Source organism: Rhinatrema bivittatum, chromosome 3 (assembly GCF_901001135.1).
Source record: "Rhinatrema bivittatum chromosome 3, aRhiBiv1.1, whole genome shotgun sequence".
Classification (NCBI taxonomy): domain Eukaryota; kingdom Metazoa; phylum Chordata; class Amphibia; order Gymnophiona; family Rhinatrematidae; genus Rhinatrema; species Rhinatrema bivittatum.
In genome coordinates, this window is record NC_042617.1 from 332,147,102 (window position 1) to 332,172,289 (window position 25,188).

General features: G+C 43.6%; 1 protein-coding gene across 3 annotated transcripts in view; it reads left to right on the forward strand.

Moving 5' to 3' along the window:
• The window catches only part of HACE1 (HECT domain and ankyrin repeat containing E3 ubiquitin protein ligase 1), a 230,814-nt gene that overhangs the window by 185,164 nt on the left and 20,462 nt on the right, over positions 1-25,188 (forward strand). For all 3 annotated transcript variants that reach the window (XM_029595349.1, XM_029595352.1, XM_029595351.1), the window contains exons 21-22: positions 13,487-13,585; positions 13,923-13,993. In XM_029595349.1, coding sequence (XP_029451209.1) covers positions 13,487-13,585; positions 13,923-13,993 — 170 coding nt within the window. The remainder of the gene's footprint in view (positions 1-13,486; positions 13,586-13,922; positions 13,994-25,188) is intronic.

The window sequence follows — 25,188 nt, forward strand, 5'->3', positions numbered from 1 at the left end:
AGCTTCCAGCCCCCTAGTGAGCAGGCCCCCGTCCTGAGACCCCCTTACCTTGTAATGGATCCCGTGTCTTGGATTGGATGTGCCTTCAGGCCACGTGCCACCGCCATCATGTACTTACTTGTAACTTTATTTTTATTTTTAGGGAGTCTGGATCGCCTTGACCAGTTGCTCCTGTTTGGTCATAGGTTTTTTTTATTATTCATATTTTTTCCCTGCTGCTTTAAATGTGCAGCTGGAGCCTCGGGACCCATGTTAGGTTGCATGCCAGGGAGATGTAGTTATTTTATCGCGGCTGACCACCTCAGTTGGCCACAATACAGTATTACCATAGAATTGCCTAATAAAGACTTTCTTTGTATGCATTTGCATTATTCATGCATGCAAATTGCATGCAAAGAAGATCATTATAATAGGGGAGGGTATCTGGGTGGAGACGTACAAAATATCACGAATAGCATTAAATATACATGTTAGACCTATTTAACACGTGTTCAGGCCCTAACACAAAATGATAAAGGACCCTGTTTGTTAGCTTCCCTAATTTTTGTTAGCATTTCATTGTCTATTTTAGCCAGGTGGACAGTAATACAGCCTCATTTCACTGCTATTCTATTCTCCACACACAGAATTTCTATCCATAAGGATTCTAGAGTGCATTTTGTCCTACAGAATTTTTATCCTGTTTGACTCAATGACCTCTAACATATAGCGTCACACCTTCTCCAATTTGATCCATCCTATCATTGTGATATAATTTGTACCCTCATATCACAGTGTCATATTGGTTATCCTCCTTCCACCAGGTCTCTGAGATGCCAATTGTATTTCAGAGACCAGTGGGGTATTCGCAAAAGTCCTTCAAGAGTTCTGGATGTCAGGATGAAAGATCATGTAAATTAACCTGATTCTTAGACCTTAGTGCATGCAAACATGCCTAATATATATTCTGTGTAGATATCCTGTAAAGCCTGACTGGCTTGCCGTCCTCCAGTACTGGGAGTGACTACCCCATTCATCATTAAAGAGTCCCCCTGATGATAAATCATATAAAAACGAGACCTTCTGACCGACTGTGAGACTGGCCTTTGATTACTAGCCCACATTGCTCAGGTAACTGGTTAAAATCTTTACATATACGGTTACTGTGTCATGAAACTAGTATACAAAACTGAGTGTAAAGAAAAAAAAGATTTCCGTGTTATTCTGACTGCACCAGAATTAACTTCAAGAAATTCCACAAAGCAGTTGGCTAGAGAGGAAAGCTTTCTTACATTGCTGACCTGCTTTAGGATACAAGCTTGCAGGGCTTACTAAGGTTCTATCTATAACATAATGTTCAAACATCTGCCAACCTGTGGAAGGTATCCTCTCTATGCAGCTGCTTGCCTGTTTTCTTTTCGTCGATTTGAATTCCGAGTGTGTGTTTTTACTCTAACTGATGTTATTGCACAGCATATATAAGGAGATGGCTTGAGCCTATAGAAAGCAAACACACACAGCTTTATTCTCCTAGATTTACTGTGTGAAAACCGTGTTTGGGGGGGGTGCAGAGGGAAAGGATCTTAGTCAGTGATCAGAGTGGATGAGAGCTGGAGATCTTGTGTTTTCACATTTCTATTGTTGTTTTCATTTATAAACAAACCATACCCTGCACGACTCCTGTCTCTCTCTGCAATCTAACCCCCCCCCCTCTTGTTTTCTGCTCTTTTCTGCAAAGCTGAGTATAATAACAGCCCCTACGTGGCTTGCAAGAGATTTCCCTCTTCCAGCCCTTCGTGGAGGGAAGCTATATTTCATACCTATCTGCTTTATTATGAAAGCTGAAGATATTTAAACAATTAAATGACAATAGATGCACATAAAATGTCTCACATCATTAGTATTAAGTATTCTGGTTAGTTTTATTTACCAATAAAACAGAAGCTTCAGAGAGACTTAGCTAGCTCATATGGCCTACATAATAGCACAGTGAGATAGTAAAAGACTACACAGATGTGTAATTCCAGAGTACCTGTTCAGATCCAGCACAGCTGGGCACTGGCCAGAAGTTACATAGGCATTGATTTGGTGGAGTCTCAAGAGGGCACAGAATGTTACCAACGTTTTGGTTCAATTGGCAGTCTTGATGGTAGGATTGAAAAAATACTAATTTCTGATCTCTAGAACTGGGATCTCCTGAGCAGACTTTAGGGGACCAATATTCAAAATGAAATGAATATTTAAGTTAGCCAGATAAGACTTAACATAGTAATGATGGCAGAAAAAGACAAAATGGTCCATCCAGTCTGCCCAGCAAGTTTCTTATGGTAAAAACTGCTGCTTCATGCAGGTTACCTTCGGTATAATAACACCAAAGGGTCAAAGTCACCACCTCTTCTTTATCGTAATACGTAATTGTTACACAGGTGTCTAATATGTGTTAGTATAAATAAACGTGAAAAAAAGTATTGCAAAATATTTCTTCTTCTTGTGTGCATTTGTCATGCAGGTTACCGCCATGTTTCTGTTAAGGGTAGTAACTGCCACTCCGTGCAGATTACTCCCATGTGTTTTGTTAAGGGTAACAATATTTACAGTCAAATCCAAAAAACTGTCAAACTATAACTAAATTACTGCTAGCAACATTTTTACAGTTGAGCAGGCTTCTTAATAATTCAAACAGTGTTGCTTGAACCTGTTTTGCTTTTGGACTTGGCTATAGCAACAGTTCTGTGCTTTATCCCTAATGTCTGCGTATCAGTACCATGTCGCCTGAATCCAATTCTCCATTTTCCCCGCAGTCAAAGCAGAGTGCGATGTTGCCCTTACGTCACAAGTATTAAGGCTAATTGGTTAAGGATAGTAATCCCCGTGCCTTCTGTTAAGGGTTGTAATTGCTGCTCCATGCAGGTTACCCCAGGCACCCTTCATTTCTAGCTTCTAGCCTTTAGGGATCCACAGTGTTTTAGCCCATGCCCTTTTGAAATTATTTACTGTTTTCGTTCTCACTACCTCTTCCAGAAGGACATTCCAGGCATCCACCACACTCTTCGTGAAGAAATATTTCCTGATGTTGGTTCTGAATTGTCTCCCCTGGAGTTTTGTACATAACCCCTAGTTCTGTAGTGTTCTTTCCAACAAAAAAGGTTCAAAGTTCATGCATCAAGACCTTTCAGGTATTTCCCCTACATCTCCTCTCTTCCAGGGTATACATGTTTAGATTTTTCAGCCTCTCCTCATAAGTCTTCCGATGCAGACCCCAAACCATTTTGGTTGCCCTTCTCCTCCAATGGAGCTTCATGTGGTTGCCAACATCAGCAAGTAGATTTGAGTACTGCTCATACGGAGTTTAGAGCAAGCTATTGAGATTTTTATTGAAAAAAGAAAAAAGAAAAGTTTACAGCATAAAAGTCTGGTAAATGATTAAAATATTGTGTATGTGCTGAACTCTGATTGCTTTGCACTAAGCAAGATATCAGCATGGTAGGTCATTATTGTGGATTTTCTATTCACATGGGTTTTATGATTATCATTTAGATGTCCCCTTTCTTGCATATGTAGTGTATTATTTATTTTATTTATTTATTTATTCATTCAAACTTCTATTTCACTACTTCCTTAATGTTCAAAGAGGATTACATAACACATACACAATTGTTAAAACAGAACAATAAAATCACACACAAAACATAAACAGTAATACAATGCACTAAATTACAAAGAAGCTATTCATTTAAGATGACATTGATCAAACAAGAAATTTCCCTGCAAATAGTCTTGCCTTCAGTTGTTTCGTAAAGCACAAATAGTCATGCTCATCACGGAGATTTAAAGGAAGGAGTAATACTAAAACCTTTTTTCCTTGTTTCTTGTAAGCAATACTGTCTTAAAGGAGTCATTAAAAGAGCTTGGGAAGATGACCTTAAAGCACGCAATGGTACATACCAATTCAGTCTTTCCTTTAGACTAAAGTTGTCAAGAGGAATTGATTTATGCACCAAAGTCAATAGCTTAAACTGCACATGGGCAGAGATTAGAAGCCAATGCAAGTCTTTCATATATGGGGATATATTTGTAACTAGAGACCAATAGTGCAAGGACAAGTCTAAGTTCCACCAAGTATTTCAAATAATGTATATTTATTTCAAAATGTTGAACTGGCAACTCCACTTATAACAACAGGTAACTTATGGAAGTTCCCCGACACGGTCCCGTGTTTCGCCGTGGCTGCGTCGGGAGGGACCACAAACTTCGATTTGATCTGCAAAATAATATACATACAAATAGTGGAACGAAAAAGGATAGCTACCAAATTTCAAACAGCAGTATAGACACATACCTTTTGTTATGACATTCAAGGGAGCGCGAACGCCCTCATAGGTGACAGACATTTAAAGAGGAAGAAAGGTGCGAAACGGGAATCCATCGCGAGATTATGTTTTGACTCAGATTGCACTACTAAAGGTGTTGTATATGTAGTGAGATGCCCTTGTCGCCTCTTGTACGTGGGAAAGACTATTAGGATGGTAAAAACACGCATGATTGAGCACTGTTCCAATATTCGGCATCAGAGAGAGGACGAACCCTTGGTAGCTCATTGGTCTCACAAAGGGCATTCCATCTCTGATCTCTTCTTCTTTGTGGTAGAGGTGGTCACCCGCCCACCCCGGGGGGGGGGGGGGTGATTTCACCGAACTACTGGGTCGAAGGGAACAGAGATGGATACATACCCTTGATACTGTTTGTCCAAAAGGCTTGAACAGAGAGATTGAGTGGTATCTGTTTGTTTGACTGATTGGATAGCCCTTTGCTCTGTAGTGATTGGTCCGTATGAATCTCGCGATGGATTCCCGTTTCGCGCCTTTCTTCCTCTTTAAATGTCTGTCACCTATGAGGGCGTTCGCGCTCCCTTGAATGTCATAACAAAAGGTATGTGTCTATACTGCTGTTTGAAATTTGGTAGCTATCTTTTTTCGTTCCACTATTTGTATGTATATTATTTTGCAGATCAAATCGAAGTTTGTGGTCCCTCCCGACACAGCCACAGCGAAACACGGGACCGTGTCGGGGGACTTCTATAAGTTACCTGTTGTTATAAGTGGAGTTGCCAGTTCAACATTTTGAAATAAATATACATTATTTGAAATACTTGGTGGAACTTAGACTTGTCCTTGCACTATTGGTCTCTAGTACTTGCTTATGTGCAGGTTGTTGCTTCGTTGGATTTCTGGATATATTTGTAACCCAATGCAGGCCAAACAATATACATACAGCTGCATTTATTTTATTTTTGCCTTACTGTTTCCTCCTGCTCTTTCAGGTTAGGGTGCTCCTTTGAGATTGATTAGGTGCTGCTTAAGAAGAACATAAGAAATTGCCATACTAGATCAGACCGAGGGTTCTTCAAGCCCAACATCTTGTTTCCAACAGTGGCCAATTCCAGGATACAAGTACCTGGCAAATACCCAAACAGTAAATACATTTCATGCTACTAATAATGCAATGAAATAATAATGCAGATGGAACCCTGATGTAGAAACGTTTTTAGAACTTTGACTAGGCACACTGAACATGTCCACCATGCTGTAGACCCCACGTCCACACAGGAGTCCGTCTCCAGTCTCTTTCTGCGGAGCTGTAAGCCTCACGTGTGAGTGAGCTCACTTTGTCAATTTTTTGGCCTTGAGGAAAACTTTGAATTTTCTTGTGTTTTTCTCGGTTTTTCCTCATTGTTCCATCACCGGCTCCTTCTCACCCGTACCGTCTCCTAGTCAAGGTTTTTGGTGATTTGAGTAAGTTTCCTTTCGTGGTCGATTCCCCATGGCTGCGGTGCAATGGTGCCCACTGGCCATCACCTTCGGGTTGTGCTACTTTTGTTTAGTCCATCATGGCCTTGTACAGTTTTCAGTGCTGCCCCTGGTGCCTAAAGACCATGTTCATCAACACTCCACATAAGATATGTGTCTTCTGCCTGGGTGCATTGCATGACGTCCGGGGTTGCCGCTTATGTGCCCAGATGCCCCCAAAGGGACATCAGCTTTGACTCAACTAGATGGAACTGCTCTTTGGGTCGAAGAAGTACGAGCCATTGGCATTAAGGGAACCGCATCGATGGACACCGAGTCATCGACTTGGCGGGACCGTCTGTTCCGTCAATGCCGTTGGCGGCCAGGGGCACTAGAGAATGATAATCATCATTCTTCTCCAGCCTGAGGACATTGGGTTCCTTGTCATTGGTCTCAATACTGGGGCAAGACTGGGTCGAGCATTGAGGGAAGCCAAAGAAGCATTGGCACCAGTCCCTGTTGATGCATGGTGCTGGGCACAGGACTGCACCGGCTTTTGCCGCAATCCCCCTGAAGCGACCCCACAATGAGGAGTGGTAATCCTCCATAGGTGCCGGGGGTCAACAACAGTCTCCACTGGTCCTGATGCCAGTCCCCGATCCACATCAAGGATCTGGCCACCCTTCCTTCCTCCCAGTTGGTGTTGGCATCAGCAACGTTTGAGGAGGAGCTGGAGCATCGAGTCCAGTTAGCAGTGGACCGGGCGCTTCAGGGCTTCATTCCCGAGGCACTGACAGCACTGGACCCAGTGCCGCCCATCCTCATACCACTTCTGGAGAAGCTCAAAGTGCTTATTGGTGTGTTACCAGTCCAGCTGGCATTGGTTCCTGGGACAGCATCAGTGCCTGGTGGGACACTGAGGCTTCCCCCTACCATTACAGTGGTCATAGCCAGTTCCTCCTCCGAGGAAGCTCCACTGAGTTCAGCGGAGACACCGAGGCCTACCCCCCCCCCCCCCCCCCCCCCCCAGTCTAGTTATACCCGTGCCTGCACCTCTGGATGATGGGCAAATTCCTAGTGACCCATCTGCTGTGGCTTACAGTGAGGATGAGGAATCCTATGACCCCTGGGGGATGAAGCTTCGAGTCCGCCAAAGGCTCTGAGCATCTCCCTTCAGAGCCTTCTCCTCCAGAGGAATGAAGGAATTCTCTGCCTGAGGACTTAACCTTCTCAGCTTATGTGAGGGTGATGGCAGAAGCCATCCTGCTTCAGTTATTAACGGAGGAGAATGCATGCACAAAATGCTTGAGATCCTCCAGTTCATGGAGCCTTCTAAAGATATCGTGGTGGTCCCGGTACATGAGATCCTTAAAGAGTTGCTGCTGAGGATATGGTATTACCCCCTCGCCTTGCCTCCCATAAATTAGAAGGCAGACAGGGGCTACCTCGTCCAGAGGCTGCTGGATTCAATAAGTGTCAGCTTCCCCACCAGTTGGTGGTGGTTAAATCCGCACTAAAGAGGGCCAAGTGCTCTCAAACTCATTCCTTGGTGCTCCCAGGGAAGGATCATGGAGCGATGGATGCTCTTGGGAGGAAGTTGTTTCAAGGCACCATGCTTATTTACCTGCATTGCTGCCTTCCAGCTCTACATAAGCAAGTACTCACTGGGCATCTGAAAGCAGGTGTAGGAGATGGCCGAGCAGCTGCCTCAACAGCAGCAGGACATGTCACTGGTGCTTAAGGGCCTGGAGTGAGGAAAACACGAGGTCCTTGCGACTTATTATGTTTTCAAGATGGCATCGAGAATCTCTGCAGCGGGAATTGGCACCCGCACAATGACAGGGCTGCGGGCCTCAGATCTCTGACCAGAGCTATAGGAACGACTCACTGATGTGCCGTGTACTGGAGAAAATCTCTTCGGAGATAGGGTGAGGGACACTGTGGCCCAACTTCAGGACCACCATGAAACCCACCAACAACTCTCCGCCAGTACTCCGGACTCATCATCATCTTCTAGGAGGCTGGTAAGACTGGGGCCAAGGAAGTATTTCTTTTGCCAAAGGAAGTATTATCCCCACCTCCATCAACACCTTCAAGGCTCCTGTAGCCATCCTAGGCAACAGAGAGCCCCCAAACCCCAGCCAGCTCCTCAGTCAATTCTGGGGACGGAATTTTGTCTGGGTCATAGAGAGCTTGATTCAGTTGCCCATACCTGGTATGATGGACCCTCTGGTCAGGGGAAAGCTGTGATTCTTTGTGAACCAGTGGCCCAGTATAACCTCAGACTAGTGGGTTCTGTCCATAGTCTGTCAGGGGTATCAATTGAACCTATTGGGTGTCCTGTCAAATTGCCCTTCTTGCCCAATTTCGAATATGGTAGTGCATCAGGAGGTACTACTGGCAGAGCTCTCCTCCCTCTTAACAGCCAGAGCAGTCAAGCCTGTGCCACCAGGGCAAAGAGAGTGGGGATTCTACGCCAGGTACTTCCTGATTCCAAAGAGAACAGAAGGACCACGTCCCATCCTAGATCTAAGGGCTTTGAACAAGTTTCTGAGAAAAGAAAAGTTCAAGATGGTTTCCCTAGGCACCTTGATCCCCCTTTTGCAAAAAGGGGACTGGCTATGCTCCCTCAACTTAAAGGACGCATACAGTCATATCAAGATCATCCTCGGTATAAGTAAGTATCTCCAATTTGTCGTGGGAAAACAGCATTTCCAGTACCAGGTGTTGCCATTCGGGCTCGTATCAACCCCACAGGTCTTCACAAAATGCCTGGCCGTGATGGTGGCCCACCTACGCAAGCTGGGAGTGCATGTTTTCCTATATTTGGATGATTGGCTGGTCAAGAACATGTTTCAGGCAGGGGCCAACAGGTCCATGTGCTTGACCATTCAGGTGTTGGAGTCACTAGGGTTCATTCTTAACTACCCAAAGTGCCATTTCAGCCCTTCACTTCAATTGGACTTCATAGGAGCCCTGCTAGACACATAGCTCAGGCCAAAGCCTTTGTGCCTTGCCAGAGGGCTGTCACCTTGATGACCAATGCGGCAGGGATCCAACAGAGCCAGCAAGTGTTGAGATTTTTGGGCTATATGGCTGCAACTATCCATGTCACTCCCTTGGCACATTTACACATGCGCAGAGCCCAATGGACCCTGAGGTCACAATGGAGCCAGGCCACGCATAACCTCCAGGATTGCATCCGAGTCACTTCATCTCTCCGGAACTCGATGTCCTGGTGGACCCAAATTGTCCTAACCACGGATGCATCCACCCTGGGGTGGGTTGCTCATGTAGATGGGCTCAGCCCTCAGGGTCTGTGATCCGTCCAGGAACAATCTTGTCAAATCAACTTCTTGGAGCTTTGGGTGATCAGGTACACGCTATGGGCTTTCAGTGATTACCTGTCCAACAAAGTTGTCCTGATCCAAACTGACAGCCAAGTAGCTATGTGGCATGCCAATAAGCAGGGAGGCACGGGATCATACCTCCTGTGTCAGGAAGCAGTCTAGATCTGGTTGTGGGACCTGGTCCATGGGATGGTGCTCAGGGCCATGTACCTGGCTGGGACTGAGAACATGGTAGTGGACAGGCTAGGTCGAGCTTTCACACCCCACGAGTGGTCCCTAGGGGTAGTGAATTGGATATTCCGCCTCTGAGGGAGGCTAGATGTATATCTATTCACATCCCCCTGCAATAGGAAGTTGCCTCAGTTCTGCTCCCTGTACAGGTCAGATAGCAAACCAGCCTCGTATGCCCTTGCCTGTTATTGGGGCAAGTGTCTTCTATATGCGTAATTCTCCAATTGCCTTAGTGGTGAAGATTCTCTTGAAGCTTCGCAAGGACAGGGGAACTATGATTCTTATAGTCCCTCATTGGCCGAAACAGGTTTGGTTTCCACTCCTACGGGAGTTGTCCATCCAGAAAGCGATCAGTCTGGGGTTTTCCCCAGAATCTCATCATGCAAGATTAAGGCAAGCTGCGGCATCCCAACCTCCAGGTCCTGTCACTCACTCACAGCCTGTATGTTGAGAGGTTAATCCTGCAGCTGCTTGATCTTTCAGAAGATGTGTCTCAGGTCCTGGTGGCTTCTAGAAAGCCTTCAATTAGAAAGTACTATGGACTGAAGTGGAGGAGGTTTTCTGTGTGGTGTGAACAAAAGGCCCTAGATCCGTTCTGTGCTACACAAAAACCGCTTGACTAACTCCTACACCTATCAGAGACTGGCTTGAAGACCAACTTCATTAGGCTTCGACTTAGTGCAATTGGCGCATACCACCAAGGTGTAGATGATGGTGCTCATCTCTGTACAGCCTATAGTTGTACGTTTCATGCGGGGCCTGTTTCTTTGAAACCTCCCGCTGTGTCTTGGGACCTCAACATGGTATTAGCTCAGCTAATGAAAGATCCTTTTGAGCCGCTGCGCACCTGTGACCTGAAGTACCTGGCCTGGAAGGTCCTGTTTTTGGTGGTGGTCACTTCAGCGTGCAGGGTCAGCGAGCTGCAGGCCTTAGTCACTTATTCACCTTATACTAAGTTTTATCATGACAGGGTGGTCTTGTGTACACATCCTAAGTTCCTGCCTAAAGTGGTGACTGACTTCCATCTTATATTCTGATATATCTGAGCACAATCTTCTCAATCGTAAGAACTGTCCGAATGGCAAATTGGACCGTAAGTGCTGAGGATGACAACTGTCATATCTTAACAATGTGTTTTTATCCGTAGGTTTACGGTAAATCCAAGATGTTGTAAAGTGATTGAAATATCCATCTTAACCAGTCAATCATCCTGCCAGTCAATCATCCTGCCAGTATTCTTTCCCAGGCCCCATTCACACCAAGACGAACGAGCACTGTTTGGACTGCAGGTGATCCTTAGCCTTCTGTCTGAATCGGACAGAAGCCCATAGACAGACCACCCAACGTCTTGTTTCTTTTGATAAGAATAAGTTGGGCATTGCCGTTGCCAAACAGACACTGTCCAATTGGCTAGCAGATTGCATTTCCTTCTGTTATGCCTAGGTGGGACTGCATCTTGGGAGTCCTGTCAAGGCTCATTCTGTCAGAGCATTAGCACGGTCAGAGGCCCACTAATGAGCAGTTCTCATGGAGGAAATCTGCAAGGCTGCGACGAGGAGTTCTCTCCACACATTCACATCTCATTACTGTCTGGATAGGGATGGCCAACACAACAGTAGGTTCAGCCAGTTTGTCCTTCGGAACCTGTTTGAGGTGTAGAACCCAACTGTCCCACCTAGGGCCCGTTGTTTGGGTTCAGGCTGTCTCCCCCTCTGTTACCAACAGCATTGGGGTGTTATGCCCATTGGCACCTGGTTAGGTGTCTCTTGGTCCTTTTTTGTGTTGGGGAGCAGCCTGTAGTTAGGGATCCACCCATGTATGAGCACTACCATCCTGCTTGTCCTCAGAGAAAGCAGAGTTGCTTACTTGTAACAGGTGTTCTCCGAGGACAGCAGGATGTTAGTCCTCAAGAACCCACCTAGACCCCGTAGAGTTAACATAAGAACATGCCATACTGGGTCAGACCAAGGGTCTATCAAGCCCAGCATCCTGTTTCCAACAGTGGCCAATCCAGGCCATAAGAACCTGGCAAGTACCCAAAAACTAAGTCAATTCCATTTTACCATTGCTAGTAATAGCAGTGGCTATTTTCTAAGTCAACTCAATTAATAGCAGGTAATGGACTTCTCCTCCAAGAACTTATCCAATCCTTTTTTAAACACAGCTATGCTAACTGCACTAACCACATCCTCTGGCAACAAATTCCAGAGTTTAATTGTTCGTTGCGTGAAAAAGAACTTTCTCCGATTAGTTTTAAATGTGCCACACGCTAAGAATCCTATTTTTTATTTTAATTATAATTCTATATTACAAGACTGGAGAGGGACGATGCATGACATACGGTTTTCATGCTGGACTCCATCGGATGATGGAACTCATGTGTGAGGACTAACACCCTGCTGTCCTCTGAGAGCATCTGTTACAGGAAAACAACTCTGCTTAGTTTTTTCATTTACAGTTGCCTGGAAATATTTTTTTTCTCTATTTTTAATTCTTCCCTTTACCCCCACCCCTACCTTTTCCATTTAGCCCAGTCGTTGCAGCAGTAGTCGTTTGCCAGGGGCCACGGAGCTCAGCTCTCTGTGACACCAGCGCACCCTGAGCCATCTGTGTGGGATCCCTAGCCCTGCTGGTCTGCAAATCAGGAGCTGCCTTTGGAAACTGACCCTGAATCTCTGCTGGGATGATGGGATGGCCCCTTGGAATGTTTCTTTAAGCGCTTCATCTTTCCTGCCTTCTGGCCTTGGGTCTGTTTTTTATTTGCTCGTCTGGTCTCTCTGCCCTAGCAATCCTTTTCTCCTTTCTCATATTGTTTGCAGTTTGAGCACGTTGTGGAAAGAAACCGCTGACCTGGAGCAGTTGTTCCTTTTCAGAGCTAAAGTGAGGAAGGAAGGAACTCTCACAGTGCAGTTTTTATTCCTGTCAGAGCTGTGCAGTGCCTTATTTTTCCTGGCTTTTGGGTTTCTGGAAGAGTGTGCAGCTCTCCTTTTTCTGTATTTCTGCCTACCCAGAGCTTGGATAGGGCACTGGGGGCATTATTAGGCTGGCTAGGAGATGTAACCAGGTGCGGGGGCGGCTATTTGTTTGATTCTATGCCTTTAAGTTAAAATTCAAAGGAAAACCTGAATCCATCTACAGGAAAGAAATCTTGGAATTTACACTCTGGCCAGAAAATACCATTTCTCCAAAAATGCCAGTAAATTTTTTAGTTGGAAGGATTTTTTTTTTAATCTCTCTGAATCAGGTTAGAACCATCCATCGTATTGATCAAAGCTAAATGCTTAAACATTCTACGCCTGGTGTATTGAGCAGTCCAAAGACCCCCATGGTAGTGTTCTGCCCTACCATGCAGGGGCTCAAGTTCTGCAGAGGTGCCACGAATCCTCCCGCTCGGGGCATCCCCGTGGAAGGCTGGACTAATTGCATAATGGCAGCACCATCTGTTTGCCTTTACTGCCTAAATAAGTCCTAGTCCCTTGGACTGGCCTGGGTTAAGACTCACTGGCTCAGATTAGCTAGAGCTTCAGATTCAGATCACGTGTATATTTTGGGTAGGCCATGATCCTGAAGTTCTGGGGGAGAGAGGGAGAGCTCGGACACAGAAGGGGGAGAGCATAACTCACGCTCATTCCATTGCCCAGAACTGCATTATATTTTCTATTTTTTCTTTTTTTTTTTTGCTGAGGCGGAGGGAGGGGGGGAAGAAGCTGAATTAAAAAGAAAAAGGTGTGTGTGTGTGTGTGTGTGTGTGTGTGTGTGTGGTAACCTTGAGGCACTCCACATGGTTTGATGCAGCGCAAGAGCTGCTGTCACAGATGGATGGGAAGGGCGACTGGGAGGACAGGCAGGGTTTTTCTGAATGTTACTTTTTTGAAACCTTCCAGCACTCTAACAATTAATTGTTCCAGAAGAGATAAACTTTTCCTTTCAAGTGACAGGCGGAGATGGAGCCCTTAGCATAAGGCTGTACCCAGTTAACATTTTTTTTCTTGCGAGTTGGAGAGTACCGGAGAAAAATGGAGAAGCCGACTGCAAAAGATTTATTTGTCTGCAGGCCAGATATGTTTACGTCTGCTGCTTTTCCTCGATAAAAATCAAATGTACTAACTGGGCCTTTCTCTCTCTCTCCCCATTTTAAAGGAACTGTTGCTATCTGGTATGCCAGAGATTGATGTGCAGGACTGGATAAAGAATACAGAATACACAAGTGGCTATGAAAGAAGTGACCCAGTTATTCAGGTAAAACTCTGCTGCTGCTGCTGCTGCTGCTGCTGCTCCTGTGAGGGAGGGGGAAGGGGAAGTGAGCTGAGCAAGATTTAACCCCTCTGGATGGCTAATTAATGTAAGGCTTCCCTCAGACTGTTGCTTGCCTTGTTAGGGGAAGTATCCTCACACCTCGCTGTGCTGCTGCGGGAGGCATGTAGTCTCCACGGAGCCCCAGCTGGTGTAATGAAGCTGGTAGCGCAAGATCCCCCACGGACGTGGCATTATTAAGCGCTGTTCTCCTTCTTCTGCAAGTTTGTGCTTGTGTGGCATCTCAATGTGACTTAACAGAGCTTTTTGTTTTTCTGGCTAGTGGTTTTGGGAAGTCGTGCAAGAGCTGACACAGGAGGAGCGGGTTTTGCTTCTGCAGTTTGTTACGGGCAGGTGAGAAATCCAGCACTGTGTTTGTTAAAAGTAGTTGCTCCTTTATTCAGTGGTTTGTTTATACTGGTGTTGTGATTAATTGCCCTGGTAAAAAAAAAAAAATAATAATAATTATACCAGAAAATCTAATGTTATAAAAGGAGAATTTAGTTTTCTTTCATCAGAGGTGCTATACAAGGCATCCATAATGTGACGACAAATCAAATGCCTAGTCTCCTTTTCGCACGTGCGGTTTGTTGACGTTAAGATGTTCCACCGTCATACAGTCCTACTCCGATTCATGTGCGTTCTCATACCTGTGATTAATTATTCTACCCAAGATTAATCAAATCTAGTGGCAGACAGGAGTTCCTTTTGGATTCCTGATTAATTTATACATTCATTGGTATTGCACAAAGCCGGAGACTCACAGAGCGACGAAGCTACAGTAATGTTACCCTTCAATGGAAATCACTGCCTGTTTGTACAGTGCATTATTTAGAGTTCATGTTGCACGTCAGGATATTCACCTTATATTCGGTGAACAGACTTTTGTGAGTTAAATATTTTACATGTTCCTCTGCTGATCAGGCCAGCAGGGGTGAAATGAGGATGCTGCGGAGGCAGCATTTACATCGCTCCCTGCCAACACCCTCCCCCCCTCCCTTCCCAGGAGAGAAGGCCCAGTAATTTCCTCCTGCTCCTTTTATTCTTCCAGCTCATTCAGTTCCAGGACTGGGACCCAGCACCATGAGCCTTCATTCATAACTACCTGGAGGGTTTCACCCTTATCGTACATACCTCTCCCTCACTTTTAACAGGCCATCGTGACAACGGTCCTCAGCCGGTGGTCACACAGCTATGCTCTTCTTGGAATGTGCAGTTGTGGTCCCAAAGTCCACAAGACTGCAAGATGTTTCTGTTCAATGATAGCAGAAGCTTCTCTCCCCAGATGATGTTGAACTGCAGCAAACACGAGGAGTAAGCCCCATACATACTCTAGGCGTGTGCAGTCCTGTGAGTGCAAGCTGACTTTATCCCCAGTTCACTGCAGTCTTATGATACCGTCGCTAGAACAGAGCCTCCTGAGTTTCCATGGGTGGGAGAGGGCAGTGTGGCACTAACGATACCTAAGGGCATTGTTACCTGAAATCCTTCACTGTCAATTACCCTAGAAATACCAGAAGTGACAGGATGGACTGTTTTTGCATACATGAGCAGCATAGCAGAAGTTCCTTCCATCAATCACAGGGATCAGTCTTTATATAGCAACAGGGCAAATCTACCAGAAAATCAATTTATTTTTAGAGGTTGGGGCGAAACAGGCATTTTAACTGTTAATGTTATCTACCCGTCAAATCAAAATAAAATAAAAAATAAATGTAAAACTTCTATTACTGTGAAAATGTTTTCCTTCCCTGATGATTTTTAAATTAGACAGCAGGTGCAGCATAACAGTACAGTGTTGTGCAGCACTAGTAGCTGGAGCCAGCAGGATTAATCACTAAGTCAGAGCAAGGTGCTGACATCACAGCTACTGATACCACGCTATGAGAGGAGGTAGAGTGACAGGGTAAATCCCTGAGCCAGAGCAAGGTGCTGACATCACAATTACTGATATCACGCTATGAGAGGAGGTACAATGACAGGGTAAATTCCTGAGCCAGAACCAGCTGCTGACACCGCAGCTACCAACATCACGCTATGAGAAGAGGCAGCGTGATAGGGTTAATCCCTGAGACTAAACAAACTGCTGACATCATGCTGGGAGTAGAGGCAGAGTGACAGGCTAAATCTTTGAGCCTGAACGAGCTAGTGACAGTTGGTGCTTTGGCAGATAGGGAATTGTTTCAACTGGGATATACAGCTGTGTGCTGACAGCAAAACATTGTTCAGGACCCTCAGATCTGACTGAGAAAGATAGAGTAATTCTGTAGACAAACTGATTCACATATAGCAGTTAGTGTTACTGTGAAAATTTCTTTTCTGTTTTTCCCTGTTTGCAACTTTTCAGTCCTTTTTGAGTTCACTTTAAATCCTTTTTAATGTAAACTATTTAGTTTATTAGCATTGTTTTTGTGGTTGATTAGCAATCCAGGTTAGCAAGTTGCTAAAGATCCCAGTATTTTTAGTAAACAGTCTGTAAATACCTTTCTAAAAACCCTGTGATCTCAGGTTGTTGTGAGGCCACAGTGTCCCCAGAAACCCCCAGGGAGCAGCTTGTGGGCAGAGTACTTGCTCAGAGGGAAGCAAAAACCCATTTGGACAGAGGAATGCGCACAGGTACAGAAGAGGCCTGTGCAGTGCTCGTCGGATCCTCAAGTGGCTAAGTGTTTAACCCTTGGTGGGAATAGGACTAGGGTGTTACAAGACAGAGATGGAGAGAGGAAAGTACTGAATTCTAAGCCATTTAGCTCAAGTAGCAGAACTGGAGCTACAATGTTCCCACAATAAGTAGGAAACGCATAAGCCAAGATTTACTCTTACTCTTAGATCTATTGAAATAATGGTTTAGTTTGAAACAGCCAGTCAATCCCGACTGCTAAGGCCGTATCTCCTGCATACTAGCCTACTGCCCTCACCCTCTACTTAGAAATAATTTTTAAAAGCTGCTTTGTCATCCTAGAAGACTGATAAGGTGGGATACAAGTATGAGATTTAGAAACTGGAGTTTGCTTACAGCAATGTGGACCCCTACATGAAATTCTTGAGACTGTGATTTATGAAACACTGAATGGTACTGGTTATGTCCAACAAGAGGATTAAAATCTATTGAGGGGTTCCAATGATGTAATAAAACTGTGAGACCAATGTGATTGTTAACCCTGTTTAGTGCTAAAATCTATTAGTATCGCCTCAAAGATATATAACAAATAGTTCTAGCAATTAAGGTAAAGCATCCTTGAATGGGAATCGCACCTTTTCTCCATTAGAAAGTCTGCTTTTATTTATTTTTTTTAAAGATGAGTTGGAATGTGGTTTCACGGATTCTGCATTCACTGGTTGACACTTTGCATTCAGTGTTTGCTGCATATCCATTTTATTCTGCTTTAGTGCCACTTCACTGCAAAATCAAATATTCTTTCCCTGACTGCAGACCATAAAATTAATTCAATGGATCTGGTAAAACAAATACATTTATGATAGTAGCTTTAATGTTTCCTTGAAATCTTTAAGCATATCTTAAATGTCTTTCGCCTTTGCAGTTTTACTTTTGCCATGGAGCAATGAGAGCCTGACTATTGCTGGGCACATTGTTAAGGCAATCAGGCTGTATATGCATTTTAAAATTACTATTTAGTAATCTGAAGTGATTGGTTGTGATGACTTTAAAAGAACCAGCACAAAAGTATCTTCTCCAAGACTTTTATGGCTACTGGAACTGAACTTATTTAGCAGTCCAGCGACTGGGTGGTCAACAAAAATGAAGACTATAAAAAAAAGTAGTCATGTTGCAGGCATAATTTGGCTTCTTTGTAAAAGGAAACTGGTTTTTGGAATACTAAAGTTTTATATTTTATGAGATTCCTTCACTGGTGCAGAATATTTTTCCCACTGCTGGAAGTTTAAAGACCCTTAGAGTAGATTAAGATTCAGGTCTGAACATCTTTGGACCAAAACTGAAGCTTGGCCGTCAATGTGCTCCTCAAAACACGTTTTGATGATATCAGTTTTAAACCATAGAACTCATCCTAAAGTTCTCATTTGTACAAATTGCTTTTCCTTATCGTCCATGCCAGACCATCCAGACAATTGGGTTAAGTCCCCACTGCCTGCAGATGGAGACAGAGAAAGAAGGCTCAAAGCTGACTTCACTCCCTCCTATAGAGGTCTGGTGCTGCCTTCATCTCGTCAGTATTTATAAATCTCCAGCAGATGGTGAAGACATGTGGACTGGGGCTGTTCCCAGCAAGGCTTTAGGCCCAGTTTCTCGATGGAGCATGGGTGATGGTCCTACTGGGATTGATTCTCCCTTTCCCCTTAGGAACTGTCTCAGCTGGTCTGAGTTCCAGCACCAATGTGTAAGGACCAGGTGGTCCCAGATGACTTGTTTCCTTGGAGGGTCTGGTAGTAGGAGCTATTGACAAGCTTATTCTCCCTCTATTCTGGGAGAACAAAAGGGAGGCAATAAAGTTTATTTAAAAAAATAAATACAGGTATGATTGGACCAGAATATCTGTATATAAAATTAATTAAATAAATAAAGGCTTGCAGCACAACCTTTTCTATGAACTGCCTCCCAGTCTCCTCTTGTGCTGTGCCAGATTTGGACTCAGTCAGGTAGTCTGAGGTGATCACTCTCCCTTCTCCCTCTGCTGCTTCCGGTAAGGCTGTGAAAAAAAAAAAAAGGAATGTGGGACATTGCAGGTAAGTCACAGTGGCTCAATGTGTCAGCCAGTGCATTCTCCCTGGCTTGTGAGTAGGCAGGCACCAGGCAGGGGAGTGCAATCTGCAGCAAGTCAGCACCCTGCCAACAGCAAAACCGAGAGGGTTCCTCAGATCGAGCTGAGTGCACGTGGAATAGCATCTGGTCAGCACTCACGCTTTGGCCATATTAGCGGACATTTAATTGCTGCTTCACACCAAAAGTAAATAGTAAACATGCCAGGCTTTACACCTCCCTCTTCTGTTACCAAACAGGGAAGTTTTGTGGGGCTACATAAGAGGCTATGCACCTCCAGTTGTCTACTGAATTAATATTTAAGCTGGCAACCTCACAGGCATGCTGGGTCTCCTCTCTCCTGCCCTTTCTGATAGCTGAGCAATGGAGGAATGGCCTGGAAAAACATACGTCTTCTCCTCTACACAAGTGAAGCTTCTGAGAGGGTGTTTAAAGGCTAAATTAGGCTTATGAGACTGTAGATTGCTATAGCCTGTCATGAAAAAAAAATCCCAAGGTAGTCCTGCTTGGGCAGCACCTTTGGATTTCTTCTCGAACCCTTACTAGCCCTTATCCATGTTCATTCACACATGGAAGAATTTTAAATTATCCTTGGCAACATTTGGAGTGCTAGAGCTCTCCACTGGCTGGGACAGTCCTAGGGAATTGGCTGGACAAGAGGAGGAAGAGAGAGCCAATCCAGCGGATAAGGGAGAGTTGCCTCAGAAGGGGATAATGACACAGTGGGGAGAATGTATAGGAGAGAGAAGCTAGTGAGCCTTAATTCCGGGGCATGATCACATGCAGCTCTTGGATGAGCAATGAGAGGCAGTAATATGTAGGGGGATCCATTATTCCTGGGTGCTGTTTGGCAATCTCCCCCCCCTCCCCCCCCCTCCCCCCCCCCAAGAATGTTCTTCTATCTCTGATTGTTGGAGATGGAGTGTCCTCAGTATAAGACATTTGGTTCCAACCTTAAGGTGGCCAAGACAATGAGGGATCTATATTCCCTTCCCAGGGAAGAGAAGCATATGGTGTTGGATCACCTAGGGATGGTGTCTTCATCTTTTAAGACCACATTTGGTGGACAGAGCACAACATTCAGGATCCCCCATGATAGAATAAATCTCTGCTTAAACAATTTATCTTTTTTCTATAATTTCTCTGCCCAGGCAGCGATATGCAGTGGCTTTGTGATTCAAGTGGTCCAGCATCCAGCTTTGTGATTCAAGTGGTCCAGCATCCCTCAGAGTTAGCCATAGTGATCTTCCCCACAGAAAAATAGTGTGCTGCTGAGGGGGTAAGTCTCGGACCTGCAGCTCCTGGATGGATTCACAGCTTGTGAGTCTCGCTCAGTGGAGATAAGTGATGCTAGGAGTTCCTTCAGTTGGATCCTGCTACTCTTCAGTTTGTCAGTCAGGCCTACCACATCTTCCAGGTTCACCGTGATTCGGTTCAGTTGATCTGAATCATCACCCATGAAAACCTTCTCCGGAATGGGTATTTCTCCATCCTCTTCAGTAAACACTGAAGCAAAGAAATCATTTAATCTTTCCGCGATGGCCTTATCTTCTCTAAATGCCCCTTTAACCCCTTGAACATCCAACGGTCCAACCGACTCCCTTGCCAGCTTTCTTCTTCAGATATATTTTTAAAAAATGTTACTGAGTTTTTGACTCTGTGGCCAACTTCTTTTCAAATTCTCTCTTAGCCTGTCTTATCAATGTCCTACATTTAACTTGCCAGTGCTTATGCTTTATCCTATTTTCTTCTGAAGGATCCTTCTTCCAATTTTTGAATGAAGATCTTTTGGCTACAATAGCCCTTTCATCTCTCCTTTTAATCATGCCGGTAATCGTTTTGCCTTCCTTCCACCTTACATCTGGTCTGTGCTTCTAGGATGGTATTTTTTTAACACTGTCCACACCTGTTACACACTATTTACCTTTGTAGCTGCACCTTTCAGTTTTTTCCTAACCATTTTTCTCATTTTATCAAAGTTTCTCTTTTGAATGTTTAGCCCTAGAGCCATGGATTTATATACTGTCCTCCTTGCAGTCATTAATTCAAATTTGATCAGATTATGATCATTATTGCCAAGTGGCCCCACTACCGTTACCTCTCTCACCAAATCCTGTGCTCCACTGAGAATTAGATGTAAAGTTGCTCCTCTTTCATCGGTTCCTGAACCAATTGCTCCATAAAACTGTCTTTTATTTCATCCAGGAACTTTATCTCTTTAGCATGCCCTGATGTTTCACTTACCCAGTCAATATTGGGGGAATTGAAATTTCCCATTATTTCTGCACTACCAGTTTGGTTACTTCTCTAGTTTCTCTTAGCATTTCACTGTCTGTCTCACCATTTGGCCAGGTGGGCAGTAGTATACTCCTATCACTAATTTCTTCCCCAACACAAGGGATTTATACCCATAAAGATTTGATTATACATTGTCTCATGCAGGATCTTTATCCTATTGGACTCTATGCCATCCTGGACATAAAGCGCCACCCTGCCACCAAGATGCTTCTCTCTGTCATTGTGATATAATTTGTACCCCGGTATAGCATTGGTTATCCTCTTTCCACCATGTCTCTGAGATACCAATTAGGTCTATGTCATCATTCACTGCTGTACACTCTAATTCTCCCATCTTACTTCTTAGACTTCTGGCATTAGCTTTTTTTTCTCTGTCTCCAGCTGCTGAAAGGAGGGACATTACCCACTTGGGTGGATTGATCTCACAGGATTAAAGAAAAGGAAATTAACAGGTTAAGGTATTATCGAAAAGAACTCAAGAGTTCCTTTTCCTGGGTGTTGACTCCTAACACAGAATCCAACATCATGTACCTATAATAGGCACTCCACTAAGAACATTTCTCCATTGGAAAACTGACCAATTAGTCCTACACTCTGTTTACCTGTCTTTTATCCAGTTACCAGTCCATGTTAGGACACTACCTCCTATCCCATGGCCTCCCAATTTCCTAAGGAGTCTCTTATGAGGGACTTTGTCATATGCCTTTTGAAAATCGAAGAACACTGTATCAACTGGCTCACCTTTATCTACGTTTACACCTTAAAAAATCTATTAAATTGGTATGGCAAGACTTTCCTTTACAAAAAACATATTGACTCTCCCCATTAAACCATGTTTGTCTATGTGGTTAGTAATTTTGTTTTTAAGGATAGCTCCTAACATTTTCCCTGTCCCTAACAGGTTCACCAGACTATAGTTTCCCAGATCAGCTCTGGAGCCCTTTTTTGAAAATTGGTGTCATATTGGCCAGTCTTTAAGTACTGTGGCTGTTTTAAATGATAGGTTGCAGATCACCAGAAATAAGTCTGAATTTCATGTTTGAGTTCTTTCAGTACTCTGGAGTGAATGCCATCTGGTCCTGTTGATTTGTTATTTATTCATGGGTGGCCCCCCAGCATGGATGTTGCGTGTGCCGCGAATAACCGGGCACCCGATGCATCGTGCCGTACCTTACCTTGAATGGGAGGGGGGCTCGTTCCCCCACCCTTTGATAAAGATGATGGTACCAGCATTGTGCTGCCAACACCACGGGGGGTCCTCTTCTTGGCGGCGCTGCGTTTGATGCCACTCCTCCAGGTTGGTCTGGAGTCAGGCATGGTGACATCAACAAATGCGCCCTGACGCCGGGCCACTGGATTGGCCCGGAGTAGGGCGCCATGTGACGTTGGAAGGAGGGGCAGCCGGCGGGAGATTTAAAACCTGCCGGCTTCCCTCAGCTCAGCCTTTTTTTCCTTTGGCCCCGAAGCAGCACCCCTTGTGTTAACAAGAATTAATAGGTAGCAGGTTTATTGTTTATTTGTTTTGCTGTTGTAACACAGGAGGCAGTAGAAGGAAGCAGGGAGGTGCCTGTATGGACGAGAGGGGCCTATGGGCCACCACTCTGTTTTTGGTCATGGATGATTTATTTATTTATTTTTGACTTTTATATACCGATCTTCTTGCATTAGATACAAATCAAACCAGTTTACAGTGAAACAAATAAAGCTTGCCCTTGAGCAATTACATAGAACAAAAAACATCTAAAAAACAACTAAAAAACAACTTTGAGTATGATGTCAGGCCCAGGGTTTGGGCCTTCACAGATCAACAGCCAGATACGTGGGGAGGGGCTCCAGCGGGGCTTCATGCGAGGCGGCCAGGCCAAGACTCCTCCAGTGTTGGCGGTCATGATGCCTGTCCGGGGGCTCGCAGGGAGCGAGATCCCATGGTTCTGCTTGGGCAGAAAGAGTCAGCGGCACCTGCCTAGCAGCGAAAGTAGGCATTATTGGTAGGACTCGGCGCCTAAATTAGACTCCCCTGTTAGAGCACTCTAATAAATGGCTGCGGCCATTTCATCCAAATTGTGTTTCACGTTTTCCTTGTGTGTGTTACTAGAGGCATCTAGCTAGGCTGGTTGGGGGCGGCGTTGAACCATTGGTGTCCAGGCTCCCCGGTTATTAGTTTATCAATCTAATTTATTACATCGTTCAGTTTAACAGTGATTTTGTTTTTTCATTCAGTCATCATCCCTCAGTAAAGACAGAAGCAAAAAATGTATTTAGTTTTTGTGCTATTTGCTTGTCTCCCTGCGCACACCTTTTAGCAGCCCAACTGACGCCCTCACGGATTTTTTGCTTCGTATGTACTTGTTTTTACCTCTATGGAGACTTCTTTTCAAATTCTCTTTGGCTGCTTAATTACTGTTTTACATTTAACTTGCCATTGCTTATGCTCTTCCCTGTTCTCCTCATTTTGGTCTGTTTTGCATTGTGTTGGAAAAGATACCCTTTTGGCTTTAATTGCCTTTTTCACGTCACTATTAAATCTTGCCAGCAGTTTGGATTTCCTGCCACTTTTTTTAATGCGTGGAATATATTTTGTCTGGGCCTTAAGTGATGATACGTTTAAACAATGTCCATGACTCCTACAAGGTTTTAACCTTGTGAATTGTGCCTTTCAGTTTTTTACTGACATTTCCTCATTTTATCAGTCTCCCTTTTATACATATAAACCAATCACTCTAGCCTATGAAAGCTATAACTATATGCTTTCCTTAATTGTTGTACTTCACAAGTGCTTTATATCATTTGTTCTGTCTTGCAGTGCTATCGTACTTCTCTGCTACATTCTTCCCTGTTCTATTTATTTTTGGCATTCTGATGATTTATATGCTTTTTTACTTAGGTGAAAAGTTAGAATGGTAACATTGAACTGCTGGAACACTGTGCCTTTTATTTATTGAGATGTCATGAACGTGAATGTTGATCTGCTATAACATGCCTTGAGCTTACTTTATGATGTAAATAAACGATGATGAAAGGAAAGTTTGCACAGTTTATGTATTTCTTACAGCAGGCCCTACCTTCAATAGCATTGGGATAGGCTCTGGCTTTTTTATTATTCATTTTTGCTGTTAATTCTGAAGTATCTTTGGGTATAATCTTAATTCACTTTCCCTTTACAGTTTGGCATTGTTTTGTTGAGAGCGCCTCCTAATTGATTGTGATGTTCTCTTTGGTGATGTAGTTCATGGCAGACATTCCATGGCAGAAATATAGAGAAGTGTGTCAGTGCTTCTCAACTTTATAGGCTGTTTTTTTTCTCAGGAGGACACGGGTCAATAATTTTCCATCATTTCAAACTTGCTTTCTAAACTACCACACCACTTAATCCTCAGTGTTTCCTTTTTCCAGGTCTGAAATTCATTTTGCAGCTCTCAACGCATTGCTGCGTGGCATCATCACATCCCGTGCATCATGGGAGTGTGAGGTCCTTGGAAATTAAAATGTCTGCCTTCTTTTTTTTTTTTTTTTTTTTTTTTTTTTTTTAGTTTTTAGCTTCCTTTCGTTACCCCCTCCCCCAGTTTGACTTCCCTGTTACAATGTAATTTTCCAAACTTAACCTGTTTACTGTAAACCAACATGATGTCCACAACGAATGCCGGTATATAAAAATGTTTAAATAAATAAATACATATTCTATTACTTCTTAAATTGAAAAAAATTGCCAAAAAGGCATCAGAAAAATTTAAAAAATTCCTGAGACCTAAAAGAGAGGGGAAAGAGTTTTTATACTTTACAACTTGAATCCTTTAATACAATAGCTGTCACATGACATACAGTAAAAATGCTAAATGCATTAGAAAGCCTTCATGTATGTAAATATGTTCTTTTAAATCTTACACAAACTATTTACCTCAAGACCACACCGATCCTTGAGTTCAGTATTTTTCAAGAAGTGGACGCTGTGCTTATGATGGGGTTGTTTACTGATAAAGAATCTGTCTTTTTGAAAAAAAACATCATCTTATTACACCAGTCTTCTAAATTTTACCTAAGATACACAAGAGACTTATAGATCTTCCAGGCAGACCAATTGTCTCAGGTAGAGACTTTTCTATAAATTTTATCTTTGTGGACCTGTTGGTTTTTTTTTGGTTTTTTTTTTAGCACTTTTGTTCCTTATCTGCCTCTTATTTGATTTTGCAATTAAACAATTTTTGTCATGATACTACTGATTCTTTGTTAGCTACTCTCCAAATTAATTAAGTTTACATATTTATATTTCACTTTACACAGTCCAAAGAATGCTTCAAGTGGATTACAGCACTTAAAAACTCCCATTCCGAGTTAACCCTTCCATAACACACTGAAAAGTAATGATCAGATTTAAACCATATCAACAAAACAAAAATATCTACAATAATTATAAATTAAATATAATACAAAATAACTAAGAAGCATCAGATAATAAAACAAACCCCTACAATACAGGTAATTAGCTCCAGCTCCTCAAAATGCAGACTGTATTATAATT